Genomic DNA, 13988 nt, shown 5'->3' on the forward strand with positions numbered 1-13988 from the left:
TTTTCAGCATCTGAAATAAACACAGTCTATGCTGTGCTGGTATAGTATTACAGTTAGTAATGTGTTTTAGTTAGGGCTGTCAATAGATTAAAAAATTAATCTAGATTAATCGCATGATTTCATGAGTTAACTCGCGATTAATCGCAAATTAATCGCACATTTTTATCCGTTCTAAATTTACCCTAATTTAACACTTTTCAGGTTTTTAATACTCTGATCATATATAAATATATAGATGCTTTATGCAAATATATGTTAACAACAGCCTGCTTACATTTTTAACAGAACCATCAAGCCATTGTTTTGTATATGCATTTTCCTTTAAGAAGAATTTTCTTTCTCCATTTTTATTTGATGCTGCATCATTTTTGACATGTGCTGTCAAATTTAGTCGAAATTAGCAAATTTTCAAAGAAATTGTTGTTCATATTTTGACATTCTCTATTAAAACATAGAACAATGCATGATTTGGTGGAATATAACAAAATATGACAGAACTACACCTGTTTGAAGTTGAAAGAGTCAGCAAAGTTAAATTACCAGAAAAATCACCACATCCATACATTAAATTACCACATCAATACCTTAAAGTCACTGGTAAAACTATAAGATTTAGCACACACAAAGCAAAAACATAATCAATATATGTATTTTTTCTTTTGTTTGATTGACACCGTGACAGACTGCTTAAAATCTAAGTGATCTAATATAATGTTACACATCAGATATTTTTACCCAACAGTTAACCAAACATTTACTTAAAACATAACAGATTATAGAGCCTACCTGCGTGAATTCTTATCAAAGCAGATATTTGTAAAACTTTAATTTTGTGTAGATGTCTATATATCCGGGTCGCGCACTCGCGCGTCTGTGTGCACGCGCTTCAGATGTCAGTCAGTCAGCGTGAGGACATCGCTTTTGAGTCTTGTCGCTCTTAATAACTCTTTAACAATAATCAGGTACCGAACTTTATCTCTCTTAATGACTCTTTTAACATCAAGCAAGTCCTGCAGTCTATTTTCTAAGTCATGCATAAAAGCGAAACCAAAATGAATTGAGACGCATCTTTGTATTAGATTAAGCATTAGCCGGAGGACGGGAACGTTACACCTCAGACGTATAAATATAGATCATTTCAGATGTCCAACGAGCATTTAGAGCATTTGCTAGACGATTTGGTTAATGTTCTTATTTCTATGAAAACCTTTGAATCATTTAGACAGGATCCCATTTGTCTGCGTCTCTGTTCATTCAACTATGGGCTGGACCAAGTGTCAAACAGAAATTGCGCGTTGCGTTAATCGGCGTTAATAAAATTAGTTGCGTTAAAATGAATTTGCGTTAACGCGTTATTAACGCGTTAATTTTGACAGCCCTAGTTTTAATTTAATATCTGATTACTGTGAGACCCAATATTTGAACACTGATGCTATACAAAGGCTTCAAAAATATATTTAAATTAATTTATTTTACATGATGGCATTATTGAAGCCATTAACAACATGACATCCAGTATGATTCTCCAAAAACAATTAAAGGGGCCATGGTGTGAAAATCTGACTTTTTCCATGTTTAAGTGCTATGATTGGGTCCCCAGTGCTTCTATCAACCTAGAAAATGTGAAAAAGATCACCCCGGTAACTTAGTTTTGGTAAACCATTCTCTAAAAGCACACGAAAAAATAGGTAGTTGAAATGTGGTTTTCCTTATGATGTCATAAGGAGCTCTTATTATAATAATACCACCCCTTAATCTGCACTATCCAACCACAGCACTTCCATTTAGTGCAGAGAAAAGCACAATTGAGTTTTAATTGCAACAAACCACCATCATTGTGATCAGTGTTTGAATTTCATCAGCTCATTTGCATTTTAAAGGACACACCCAAAACGGCACATTTTTGCACACACCTACAAAGTGGCAATTTTAATATGCTATAATAAATTATTTATATGGTATTTTGAGCTAAAACTTCACATATGTGCTCTGGGGACACCAAAGATTTATTTGACATCTTTAAAAAGTCTTGTGCCATGGCCCCTTTAAAATATTCTTTTAAGTGCAATAAAATTTTGAAACATATTTGGATAAGCTGTGATGCAAACACCTCCATTAAACAGTATCTGTGAAGTTCTTGTATCCCATGTTCATGTAGTATAATAGTAGATATGAGCAAATTGAAATTTAAAGAACGTTACACATCAAGAGTTTTCTGTATACTCAAGAGGCATTATTGATTAGGCAAAATGAAGCAATTTTGTTTCTTTATCCAAACCTCATTCTCAATACATTCTTCATTCTCAACTTCAAGTATAGGTTTACACCACAGATTCATAGTCAATCATCATTTCACATTAGTTAAAAAAATTGCGGCATAGCTGTCAAGAGACCAACCAGACAAAAGAGCACAAAAACCCCAAAAAACAGAAGAGCATATTTTTAAACACCTCTATCAAACCATAAAAGCAAAAAAAGTCATGCATTATGCAACCAATTACAAAATCACATCAAAATATAAACTCAAGATAAAAACCAAAGAAAATACCATTTGTGAAACAAAAAACAGTTGTGAAAAGTCATGTGGAGTTTTGTGAAACTCAACAATAAAACATTGTTCCACCTTAAATTTTAATCCTCAGCTGAGATTTTGGTCTCGAGTTCAGTTTTTAATAGAGTCTTTTCTGCAACCATGACCTCATGGTCTCCAAGTTCCTTGTGAGCCACAAAATGTTCTTCTCAACATTCTCCGTGGCCACCTGAGTGATGCGTAGCTGAGATACCTGCTCTGTGATTGTCTCGAAAAAAGCCTTGACCTTAACACAAAAGAGTAAATGCTATGAAAATGCTGCTGATGATTATAACATCTAAATAACAACAAATATGCCCACCTCTCTCAGCTCCTCTGCTGAAGAGAATTGAGTTACAGTGCCAACAATGATGTTTCTGATCCCAAATGATCCCAGTGGAAACCTGTGATAATAAGACTTTGTAAGTGCAAGTGCCTTATATTAATGACATTAACAAACCAAAGGTGTTGTGAAAAAGGAGACAAGGACTGCACCTACTTCACCACAAGTTCATTCCAGTGTTTCTTCACAAAGTCCCACGCTAGAAAATGACCTACTGGATTTCTAGCTACCATGTATATAAGTGAATCCAGGTCTTGTGTTTTTATCACAGTTCCATTAAATCCAAGTTCCAATAATCTACAGAAAAGATGAAGACTTTAAAGCTCATTTAAATTTAGATTCCCAACCATGCATTCCAAAAATGTTTCAAAAATGCATTTCAAATGTTTGTTGAAAATAAATGAAGTGAAGGAAATGTAAACCTACCTAGACAGTTTTTCCAAATCCCTGCTGTTTGATAAAGCGGAGAGAAATTTGCGTTTCTCTGTTTCACACATTGAGATGCTGTATTTTTCCAGGATGTAGGCCCAGCCGCTGTTATCCTGAGCTCCGATCATGTAGACCGTCTCAGACACATCAGTGGGTAAGCTGGATCATTAATAAATCAAATATCAAGTATTAAAAAATATACTGACATAGTCATTTTACATTATTTTTTAATGCAACCTGACCTATAACCACATTATATCATGCACCCTGCTGATGTTATGCTTTATTAAGTGTGTAACTGATACACATTAACCAGGATACACAGAGCAATTTTGCATAACATTTGCATAGTTTTTGTTTTTTTACATTCAAATTATTCACATTGCTTTTATCTACAAATAGAAGATTATTATTATTTTTTTTATCTTGCATTTGATGTTTTACACTGTTAGACTGTGCATGCTTCCTTTTGCACATTTGTCTATTTGGCTATTTTAAAAAGGTAGGATCTTCCTGGAAAAAACATATTCACATATTCTAATGGCAAAGTTATTGTGTATACTTACTTTAAAATCAGGTACTGTAAAAAAATGTTGGGTTATTTTCAACCTAGGGTTGGGTCAGAAAGGGACAAACCAGGCCATTGGATTAAATTTACCCAGAAAATGATTATATTTGACCAACAATGTGCTAAAACAACCCAGCATATGTTATATCACAACCCAGCAGGTTAGGTTTCATCCTTTTTTGAACCAACGGCCAGCATTTTTAAAAGGGGAACTCATACATGAATAATTTATTGATGGTACACTCTTAAAAATGATTTTAAAGGTTCCATGGAGAACCAAAAAAAGGTTCCTCTATGGCATTGCTGTGATTTGTAAGAGTATAATTGCAAGTATAGTTGCCAAGTCACCTGCGTGTACTGTTGGATTTCACCCAGCCATCGTAAAGTTGTTTAGCCTTTTCCACGCATGGAGGATAACCAAAATCACACGCCAGAGAAAGGACATCTTCACGAAGTCTGCGATCTGAGACCGTCCCATCATCAGTCCAGGACTGCCTGTCAATCACATCTCCGAAATATTGCAATATGTAGCTCTGCAGAACAAACAAAGACAAAGTGAACTTCGACAAGAAATCTTATTTAAACACACGGGTGGGTCTATGACGGACAAGTGGAAGAATTAAGGACATTAGGACAATAAATTGGTTTACTACTTAAAGGGATAGTTTACTGAAAAAATGAAAATTCTGCCATTTTTTTCACCTTGAAAAAAGGTTGTCCTGAACCTGTATGAGTTTCTTTATTCTCTTAAACACAAAATAATGATATTGACAGTAGCCATTAACTTCCATGGTAGTCGTTTTTCCTACTATGGAAGCTAATGGGTACCGTCAACTGTGTGCTTACCATAATTTATCAAAATCTCTTTTGTGTTCAACAGAATAAAAAAAACATATTTGGAATAATGTGAGGTTGAGTAAATAATGACAGAACTTTTATTTTTTGGTTAAACTATCGTCTTAATTTTATAATTTATTACATGATGTTGTCATACTGTACCTTAAGATCGTAAGTAACATCAGCTATGTTTCTCTTTTCTATCAGTTTGTAGAATGACTGTAGATATCCAAGCCCTTGCAGGAGAGGTACATTGTGGGTCTCGGATTTGAGGTAACCGATCAGATCCAGCGCTTTGTCAAGTGACAGTCGCCCTGCACTTGAAATGACAAATATAAAGGAGATCACATTACGAAATAAGGTTATGAGATAACGTTTTTATGTTCCTTTTACAATTTTAGATGGAATTTCCTCTTTTTCACAGTTAGATCCGACTGCGTGGTGTGATTTATAATCTCATTGGGTTTGATGGATCACACAGTAACTTACGTGACCAGCTGAAAGGCGTTATGAATGAGATTGGCTCTGTCCTTGAAGCTCAAAGCGGTGTGGTTTACTCGTAGGAGCTCTGACAGAGCGTCCCAGCCGTCCTCATCGTAATGGACAATGTAGTATCCATTCATGTCGGTGTTCAGCTTCACCCATTCAACATCTTCATCCAAAATCAACACATCTGGGTTTGAGGGATTAAAGCGAAAGTCTTGAGCACATTTCTATTACGATGTTCTGTTGTACGACTTTTTTGTTCATACAAAATTACACATTGTATTTGATTATCTATGTTGATCTATACTGAGAAACAGTTTTTGACTTTTGCACAGTACTGTATGTGCATATCTATATAAAGTGCATAAACTATACTGTAAGATGCAAAATAATCATTTGTTTAAAAAATTTGACCTTTAAAAAATTAGATTCCTTGGTTTTGCAGTCAGCTTACATACACTCACCTAAAGGATTATTAGGAACACCATACTAATACTGTGTTTGACCCCCTTTCACCTTCAGAACTGCCTTAATTCTATGTGGCATTGATTCAACAAGGTGCTGAAAGCATTCTTTAGAAATCTTGGCCCATATTGATAGAATAGCATATTGCAGTTGATGAAGATGTGTGGGATGCACATCCAGGGCACGAAGCTCCCGTTCCACCACATCCCAAAGATGCTCTATTGGGTTGAGATCTGGGGACTGTGGGGGCCATTTTAGTACAGTGAACTAATTGTCATGTTCAAGAAACCAATTTGAAATGATTCGAGCATTGTGACACTATCCTGCTGGAAGTAGCCATCAGAGGATGAGTACATAGTGGTCATAAAGGGATGGACATGGTCAGAAACTATGCTCAGGTAGGCCGTGACATTTAAACAATGCACAATTGGCACTAAGGGGCCTAAAGTGTGCCAAAAAAACATCCCCGACACCAGAACACCATCACCAGCCTGCCCAGTGGTAACAAGGCATGATGGATCCATGTTCTCACTCTGTTTACGCCAAATTCTGACTCTACCATCTTAATGTCTCAACAGAAATCGAGACTCATCAAGACCAGGCAACATTTTTCCAGTCTTCAACTGTCCAATTTTGGTGAGCTCGTGCAAATTCTAGCCTCTTTTTCCCATTTGTAGTGGAGATGAGTGGTACCCGGAAGGGTCTTCTGCTGTTGTAACCCATCCGCCTCAAGGTTGTGCGTGTTGTGGCTTCATAAATGCTTTGCTGCATACCTCGGTTGTAACGAGTGGTTATTTCAGTCAAAGTTGCTCCTCTATCAGCTTGAATCAGTCGGCCTATTCTCCTCTGACCTCTAGCATCAACAAGGCATTTTCGCCCACAAGACTGCCGCATACTGGATGTTTTTACCTTTTCACACCATACTTTATAAACCCTAGAAATGGTTGTGGGTGAAAATACTCAGACCGTCTGGCACCAACAACCTTGCCACGCTCAAAATTCCTTAAATCACCTTTCTTTCCTATTCTGACATTCAGTTTAGAGTTCAGGAGATTGTCTTGACCAGGACCACACCCCTAAATGCATTTAAGCAACTGCCATGTGATTGTTTGATTAGATAATGGCATTAATGAGAAACTGAACAGGTGTTTCTAATAATCCTTTAGGTGAGTGTATATATATATATATATGTATATATGTATATTTGATGTTTCCATTTTCTAAATTATAGATGTATTTGTTTCCATCGTACCTGATTTTTTATCCAAGATGTGTTTGATTTCATGATCCGAGTGGCTTGTTTTATATGTCAATGGGATGTGCCACAGAAAGCTTTTGAGAAGATTTTGGATAATGTTATGATGAGCTTCATTGTTTGTATAATGATGAAATAATTAAGTAAAGAACCCAAAAATACTATTACCCGGTCTGCATTGAATGCCATAAAGGATCATTGGGCTGGACAATTTTTAAGAAGCGCTCTTGCCCAATATATAGTTTCCTTCCCTGGCGCTTCACGGTCACCAGCGGTATGCCTTTCTGTAGAGTCCATGTATACATCATTTGCTTCAGGTCTATATGTTCACCAGCAAAACCATACTAGATAAGACACAATGCAAATGAGAATGAGAACATCTTTAATATGCACCTCAATATTTAATGTTTGTGACTCAGTCAAGATTATATTTTCACAGTTCCTGGATGATTTTATGTAGAAAACAAACAAACAAAAAAGACTTGAGCTGGGTTTTCACAAACTGTGTCTCGTATTGTAAAAAGAAATTGTGAAGAATTGCATGCAGCTAACATCAGACATTTTATTTATGATGTGTGTGACATATTTACAGCATTTTTGGAAGCTTGCGCGCTGGTGTAACAGTATTCCCCTGCGGTAAAATCCTCTTCAGAACACGTCTGTACAGAAAGTGAGTTTTTGTGAGTTTTAATCATTAAGCTGAATTATAAAAATACCGTATGAAATTTGTACTTTAATCATATTGTCCCACAGGTCTTCATTTCTGGCATTGCTGTATCTGAATCTCCTGAGGTACCGGATGATGCCAGTCTGAAAGCCCTCATCTGTCAGGAAATTCCTCAGCATATGAAGAATACACGCTCCCTAAAATGTTCACAAACAAATCGGATGAATAAAAGCTAATTTTATTGCAAAAATGTTTTTGGCACTGCTGAAGTATTTACCCACCTTATCATAGGACACAGTATCAAACATTTCTTTTATCTGGGTTGGATTCTCGGCCAAACTGGAAATGGGCCTGGATGAATTTAGAGAATCACGTCCAATGGCTCCGAAACAGGTGTCTAGGAAATTATCCTCCTACAGTAGCATGCATAACAAATGTACAGAAATGTACACTTTACTGATGTAATTATATATACATTTTCCAAAAAACTATTATTCTTTAACTGTGAAATATGTTTAAAATTTGGACGTACAACTTTAAGCTCTGGATATACCGCCTCAACTGAGACAAACTCCATATAGCGTGCAAAGCCTTCATTCAGCCAAATATCATTCCACCACTCCATGGTGACCAGATTTCCAAACCACTAAAGAGGATAAAAACATCACCAAAACTGGCTTTTAATTGATTTAGTTCAAGACAGACCACTTTTTTATACACTGTCAGAAATAAAGGTAGATAACCGTTTCGTTTTGTACATTTACAGGTATACCAAACATAATAAAAAATGTTTACCTTTTGGGTATGTTACTGACCTATTGTGTACCTTTAAATGTACAGTTAACTGTTTTGTACCTCTAACATTTAACTGGTACAAAATTGTTCCTTAAGGGTATACAATAGTGTACTAATAGCTTTACTAACTTGATGTGCGAGCTCGTGTCCTATCACCATGGTAACCCAAAGCTTATCAGATGCTGATGAGATGTCAGGGTTGTACAGGAGCGACGTCTCTCTGTATGTAGTCAAACCCCAGTTCTCCATAGCACCTGACTGGAAATCTGGAATAGCTATCAGATCTGGAACAAATCATAAAATAAGCAAACATATAAACATCCAGGATAGTTTCTTAACTAGCACGATGTGATATGATTCCAGCCGTGGGCAATTTGTCTGTCCATACTGGATGCGATCAAAACACAGCCACAGTGTAACACTAAATTAGGCATTAAAATAAAAAATGCAAACACACTCACCCAGTTTCGGCAGCGGATATAGTATGTTGAAATATTTTTCGTAAAACTCCAAAAGTTTCACAGCGGCATCAAGGGCATATTGCGTCTGATGCCATTTCTCTGGAACTGCGTAAATAGAGATCTGTGGGAGAAGACGAAACAGCTCGTTTAAGATGCAATTCTCATATGAAAAAGGTATACAACACAAAATTGAATGTTTCATGTATTAAAGGGTGGACTAGGTGAGAAAGAGATGCTAGAAAAGTCATCATTGGTGTTAGAGATGATTGACAGGTGTGAACTCCTCCCACCTTAAGTTTAGCTTCATTTGATTACTTACATTGATTCCAGTTTCAGTTTGCCCACTAACAGATTTGAAGTCACAAACAACGAAGGCCAACAGATAGGAACTCATCCGGACACTTGCTTCAAACTGATCTTCAAACAGGCCGTTACCAATTTCCACAGTTTGTTCCTGTAAAAAAAAATCATTCTTCAAATGGGTCTGTACATCGACAAAGCAGATTTATTGCATGTGATGTGCTTACTAATGGCATGTTTGATAAAGATATGTGTGAGGGTCCTCTCCGTATCCTGACTGTGTAGTTGGCTTTGAAAATGGGTTCGTCAAAACACGGCAATGCCATTCGGGCAGATGTAGGTTCGAAGTGAGTGGATGCCAGGACCCTGTAGAAAGACGTATATACGATTTATATATGAACAAATATGATTCACGCTAAAATCCATTTAGGCAATCTGATCTATACCTCGTTTCTCCTCCTTTCGTCCTATAGGTGCTCTTATAAAATCCATAAAAACCATCGCCCAACGGTGCACCAAATTCCAAATAAAGAAAATATTTTTCACCCGAGGTCAAAATCTTTGGAGAGAAGATGGCGATCTGTTCATGCGGAGGATATTCAAGCACAGGTAGCACTTTATCTGACAGGTGAACCTCGGCCTCATCCAGTACTGTGGCTGTGAAGATCTTAAGGTTCTTGCTGTGTAGGACCACCCAGTTTGTGTTGTTTTTGACATCGATTTCAATCTTTACAGTGCCATTAAACGTCAGGGTTGTAAGATTGGGGTGAATAAGTAAATGGTAGTGGACAGGCACGATGTAGTTAGGCAGACGGACTTTACTCCATGGAAAAGGAAGACCATTCGTTGCCAAATTATCACCGGCACTGTTGCTTTCAGAAGCCTGGATGCAAAACTGTAACTTCAGAAGGAGCGAGAAGAAAAGCAAGAGATGCATGTTGGAAAGTGACTTATTGTGTTTTGGTTGAATTGATTTTTGATTGCTGTATCACTTTTGCATTGTGGAATGCTTGGACATCTCAGTGTATCCTGTAGAGACACAAAGTAGGTTAAGTAATAGATAATGTATAGGCAGCAGGATGTTATCGCAGAAATAACCCCCAACAGACCCAACATAAAGCGAAGGTCCTTGTATCACACTAAAGGGGCTTATTTAGCGATAACAACCGGGTGCCTGTACATTATGCCGCTTAAAACACGGCTATTTACCCTAAAATATTTCATTTGCTCAATATTAACAAATGCAGACCTTCCGCGAGGAAAACCTGTTTACTTTCTGTTTTAAGATAAGGCAAGACGTTCAAATGTCACAAACACGCTATTTAATTTAATTATTTGTAAATATAATGTCAAATATGTTAATAAAAGACATTTATATTTTAAGTTGCAATGAAACGAAAACAGCAATTGTCTTATTTTCCCTTTGGTGATGTATATCCAAGTGAAACAGCTTTTGAAATGAAAAAAGTTAGGGTTGCGATCTTTTCCAGACCCCGCCCACCTGCCATACCATATGACAGGAAGTAAAGAGAGATCTTTCGAGGAGGGGAGGACATTTGCGTTTTTTTGATAAAAGTTTCAAAAAAATAATGAAGCTCACAGATAAGGCATTTGTAAAAAAAATACCACCATATTCCAAAACATTACAGTTTTCATTTCAATTTCATTGCGACTTTAATGTTTGTGTAATATTAAACTGTAAATAGGATTTGCAACATTCGGGTTACCATGTGTTATTAGTTTTGAGGGGTTGTTATGTATGAAATAATTGACAACGGGCCGTTTAATTTTTTGAAAATAATGCACACCCAAGGTGGTAATGCGGCACGACGCGAAGCGGGTGTGCTTTATTTTCAATTATAAAAGGGCAGTTCTGGTTCTTCATTCTGATTGGTTGAAACGCATTCTAAGCCGTGATAAAATCCCCCGGTAAACCCACGGTTCAGACCGCATTACAGAAGTATCACTGCACCACTGTTGCTCCCTACTGATCTATGAAAATAAACACCAAAGTCTTTAATCATATTTTTAATTTGTATACAATTGCACAATTATGGCGATATCCAGATAAATAAATATTGTTGAGTCATCTAATCAATAAAGAGAAAAGTTTCTACCTCAAATTCATATTTCCGCTATCCACTGGGTGGCGATCTTACTCAACTTAAACACTGACGCATTCACTCAACACTTAAAACAGTGTGTTTTGATCAGGCTCTGAATGTCTCTTACAAAAGTAATTCACAAAAATGGAATAATCTCCGCTTTTAGCTAAAAAATCTGAGAGGTGATAAGAGAACAAATGAAGGTAGGATGAAACTATTTTTTTGTTGTTGTTTGAAAGCAGATGGTCTGTTCTTTCATTTGATATTTTATGTTTATTTAAAGAAGATCATTTTTCTGCAAGGCATTCAACTAAAACTGGGTGGCAACTTAAAAAAAACCCTGATGGGGAAAGAGTTAAGCATTAGGGATGCTCCGATCAGGATTTTTGCAGCCGATACCGATCACCGATTTGTTATCTTCATGATCGGCTGATACCGATTCCGATACCGATTTGTTTGTTTTTTTAAGCTGATGTGCAAGCTCTTTGATGACTGTAACTGTTAAAATTTTTTCTAGACAAAGTAATACCACAGATGTTGCCTTTGTTATATTACTTTCAGTAATTGGGTATATTATTGTGTTAATAGAGACTCAAATAAATAAGCACAACAAATATCTGCAAAGACATATTTTTTAAAGGGTTTGTCTCCTAAAAGTAATGAAAATAAAACACTTCACAGTCTTTACTGTATGAATTAAATATACACGTATTCGTATGAAGTATAACAGTTTCTTAGTCAAGAGTAGAGGGTGATTTTATTGAGAGATGAATTAGGTTACTGTAGCTTTAAGACGTGAGAGAGATCGCTCGTTCACGTGCACTGATGACAGGCTGCTGTGTGTGCGCGCGGCGGCTGAACGCAGACAATAGCAGCTGTGAGGAAAAACGCTCAAAACTTTTAAACGCATGCAAATAATAAACTTTTGACATAAGGATGCAATTGTCCGCGATAGATATGTGTTGTATACGCTGTTTGATGGGCAAGTGAAGACGCGTCGAGCTGTTGACCGGAGCGCGTCCTCATAGAAAATACACACATCTCTGTAAAGGCAAAGAGCGAAATCCAAATGTGCATGTCGCACATGAGCAACGGGTTATAAAAATGCTTGCACTACGTGAAAAATGTCTCTAATCGCAGCCACATTCAGGATCCTTTTGATGACAAAAGTAAACAGAAAGATCGGTTTATGAGATTGGCAGATATAGCGAGCATCGCGCGAGTCATTTAATGCCATTATCGGCCGATACCAATCGGCGGCCGATCGATCGGAGCATCCCTATTAAGCATGCTTCCAAGCATATTTGATCATCACTTCCACAGTTGCACAATATAAACGTTAATGTATAAATTAGATAAATGTTGATTTATAAAAATAAACACCACAGTCTTAAATCATATTTTCATTGTGTCTTTGCTGCATCTGTGTTGGTTGGGAACTGCGCTCTGTTTCAGTCACACTTGAGGAACTACTTTGTTTGGCGGAAGAGTAATATTTGTACTAATATAATTATAGCTTATTTGTGTTTATATTTTATAAAATCCCGCTAACATTATGCACATGAAGTAACCGTTTTATAAAAGCAATAACCCCCGGAAGCAGTGGGGTTACAGTGCATTTTATAACAGCTAAGGGGCGTTGTTAGGTAACCCATTGCTTCTTGGGGCTTATTGCTTTATTATACCACGGTGCGGTTGAATGCTTGACTCTGATTGGCTGAGAAATGTTCCATGGGTGTTGGTTATTTTTAATAACTGCACACCTAATCTTTAAAATGTCTTAAAAATAGGCACTAGAGCAATATTTTTGGTAACTGTGGTATAGGAGTATTAATTGACTCCGGTCCCTTGATTTATTTGAAAATAATGCACACCAGCAGTGTAACGCCACTCCGCTTCGCGTTGTGCCCAAAACCACCTTGGGTGTGCATTATTTTCTTATAATTCAACGGCCATCGTCAATTAATTGTTACATAACTCAGCGGACGGGGTTAATTATTCCACTTATACCTGTTACCACCACAGACATTGCTCTGGTGGTTATTTTAAGACATTTGACAGGTCAGGTGTGCATTTATAGAAAAACAATCAACACCCGTGGAACATCTCTCAACCAATCAGATTAAAGAGTCCAACACCCTTATGGTATAACTGGGAACAACAAACCTACAAAACCCAAATTTCGTGACAGGCCAATCAAGCATTCCAACGAGCTGTCTAATAATGTTTTGTAAAATCCAGTCTTGTTATACTAAAATATTATCACATTGCATACCCTTATTCAATCAAATGTGTATGTGTCATCATGGATCATCATGAACAACATTCTATAATGTGTCTAGAAAAAAAGCGTTCTTAAAATAACACGCGGTGCTCACTGTTCTCCGTTGACCTCCCTATCATAACACTCTGCAATGTGATACAGCGGTGCTCTCTGCACTCATACAGACAAGCACTCTATTCATACCGTATGTGCGCTCTGTGTGAAGCAAGACAGGGATCCAAAAAGCATAAAAAGGCACAACAGAAGCCACAGAAATGAACTATTAGAGCAAACGTTGTGTCTTTACCTGGATTTCAGCTGTATCACTGCCACGGCCGCTGCTGCTTTCATTTTCTCTTTCATTTGTCCTGCCCACAATTTCCTGCTTCACAACAACTGCTGGCGACGCGCTTCTGCCTGTGGATCTGAACTCGAATAACAACAG

General features: G+C 37.1%; 1 protein-coding gene across 1 annotated transcript; it reads right to left on the bottom strand.

Annotated features, from left to right (window-relative positions):
* Positions 1-2250: 2250 nt before the first annotated feature.
* Positions 2251-13988, bottom strand: erap2 (endoplasmic reticulum aminopeptidase 2). Its single transcript, XM_055200903.2, has 19 exons — positions 13851-13988; positions 9622-10204; positions 9403-9541; positions 9195-9329; positions 8876-8996; positions 8544-8698; positions 8152-8265; positions 7901-8032; positions 7685-7816; positions 7543-7611; positions 7121-7296; positions 6950-7029; positions 5236-5419; positions 4909-5065; positions 4258-4442; positions 3339-3500; positions 3069-3209; positions 2892-2973; positions 2251-2816 (listed from the first exon to the last, which is right to left on the bottom strand). The coding sequence occupies exons 2-19, from the start codon at positions 10110-10112 to the stop codon at positions 2670-2672; spliced, it is 2802 nt and encodes a 933-aa protein (XP_055056878.2). The 5' UTR covers positions 10113-10204; positions 13851-13988; the 3' UTR covers positions 2251-2669.

The sequence above is a fragment of the Misgurnus anguillicaudatus genome, chromosome 22 (assembly GCF_027580225.2).
Source record: "Misgurnus anguillicaudatus chromosome 22, ASM2758022v2, whole genome shotgun sequence".
In the NCBI taxonomy this organism is placed as follows: domain Eukaryota; kingdom Metazoa; phylum Chordata; class Actinopteri; order Cypriniformes; family Cobitidae; genus Misgurnus; species Misgurnus anguillicaudatus.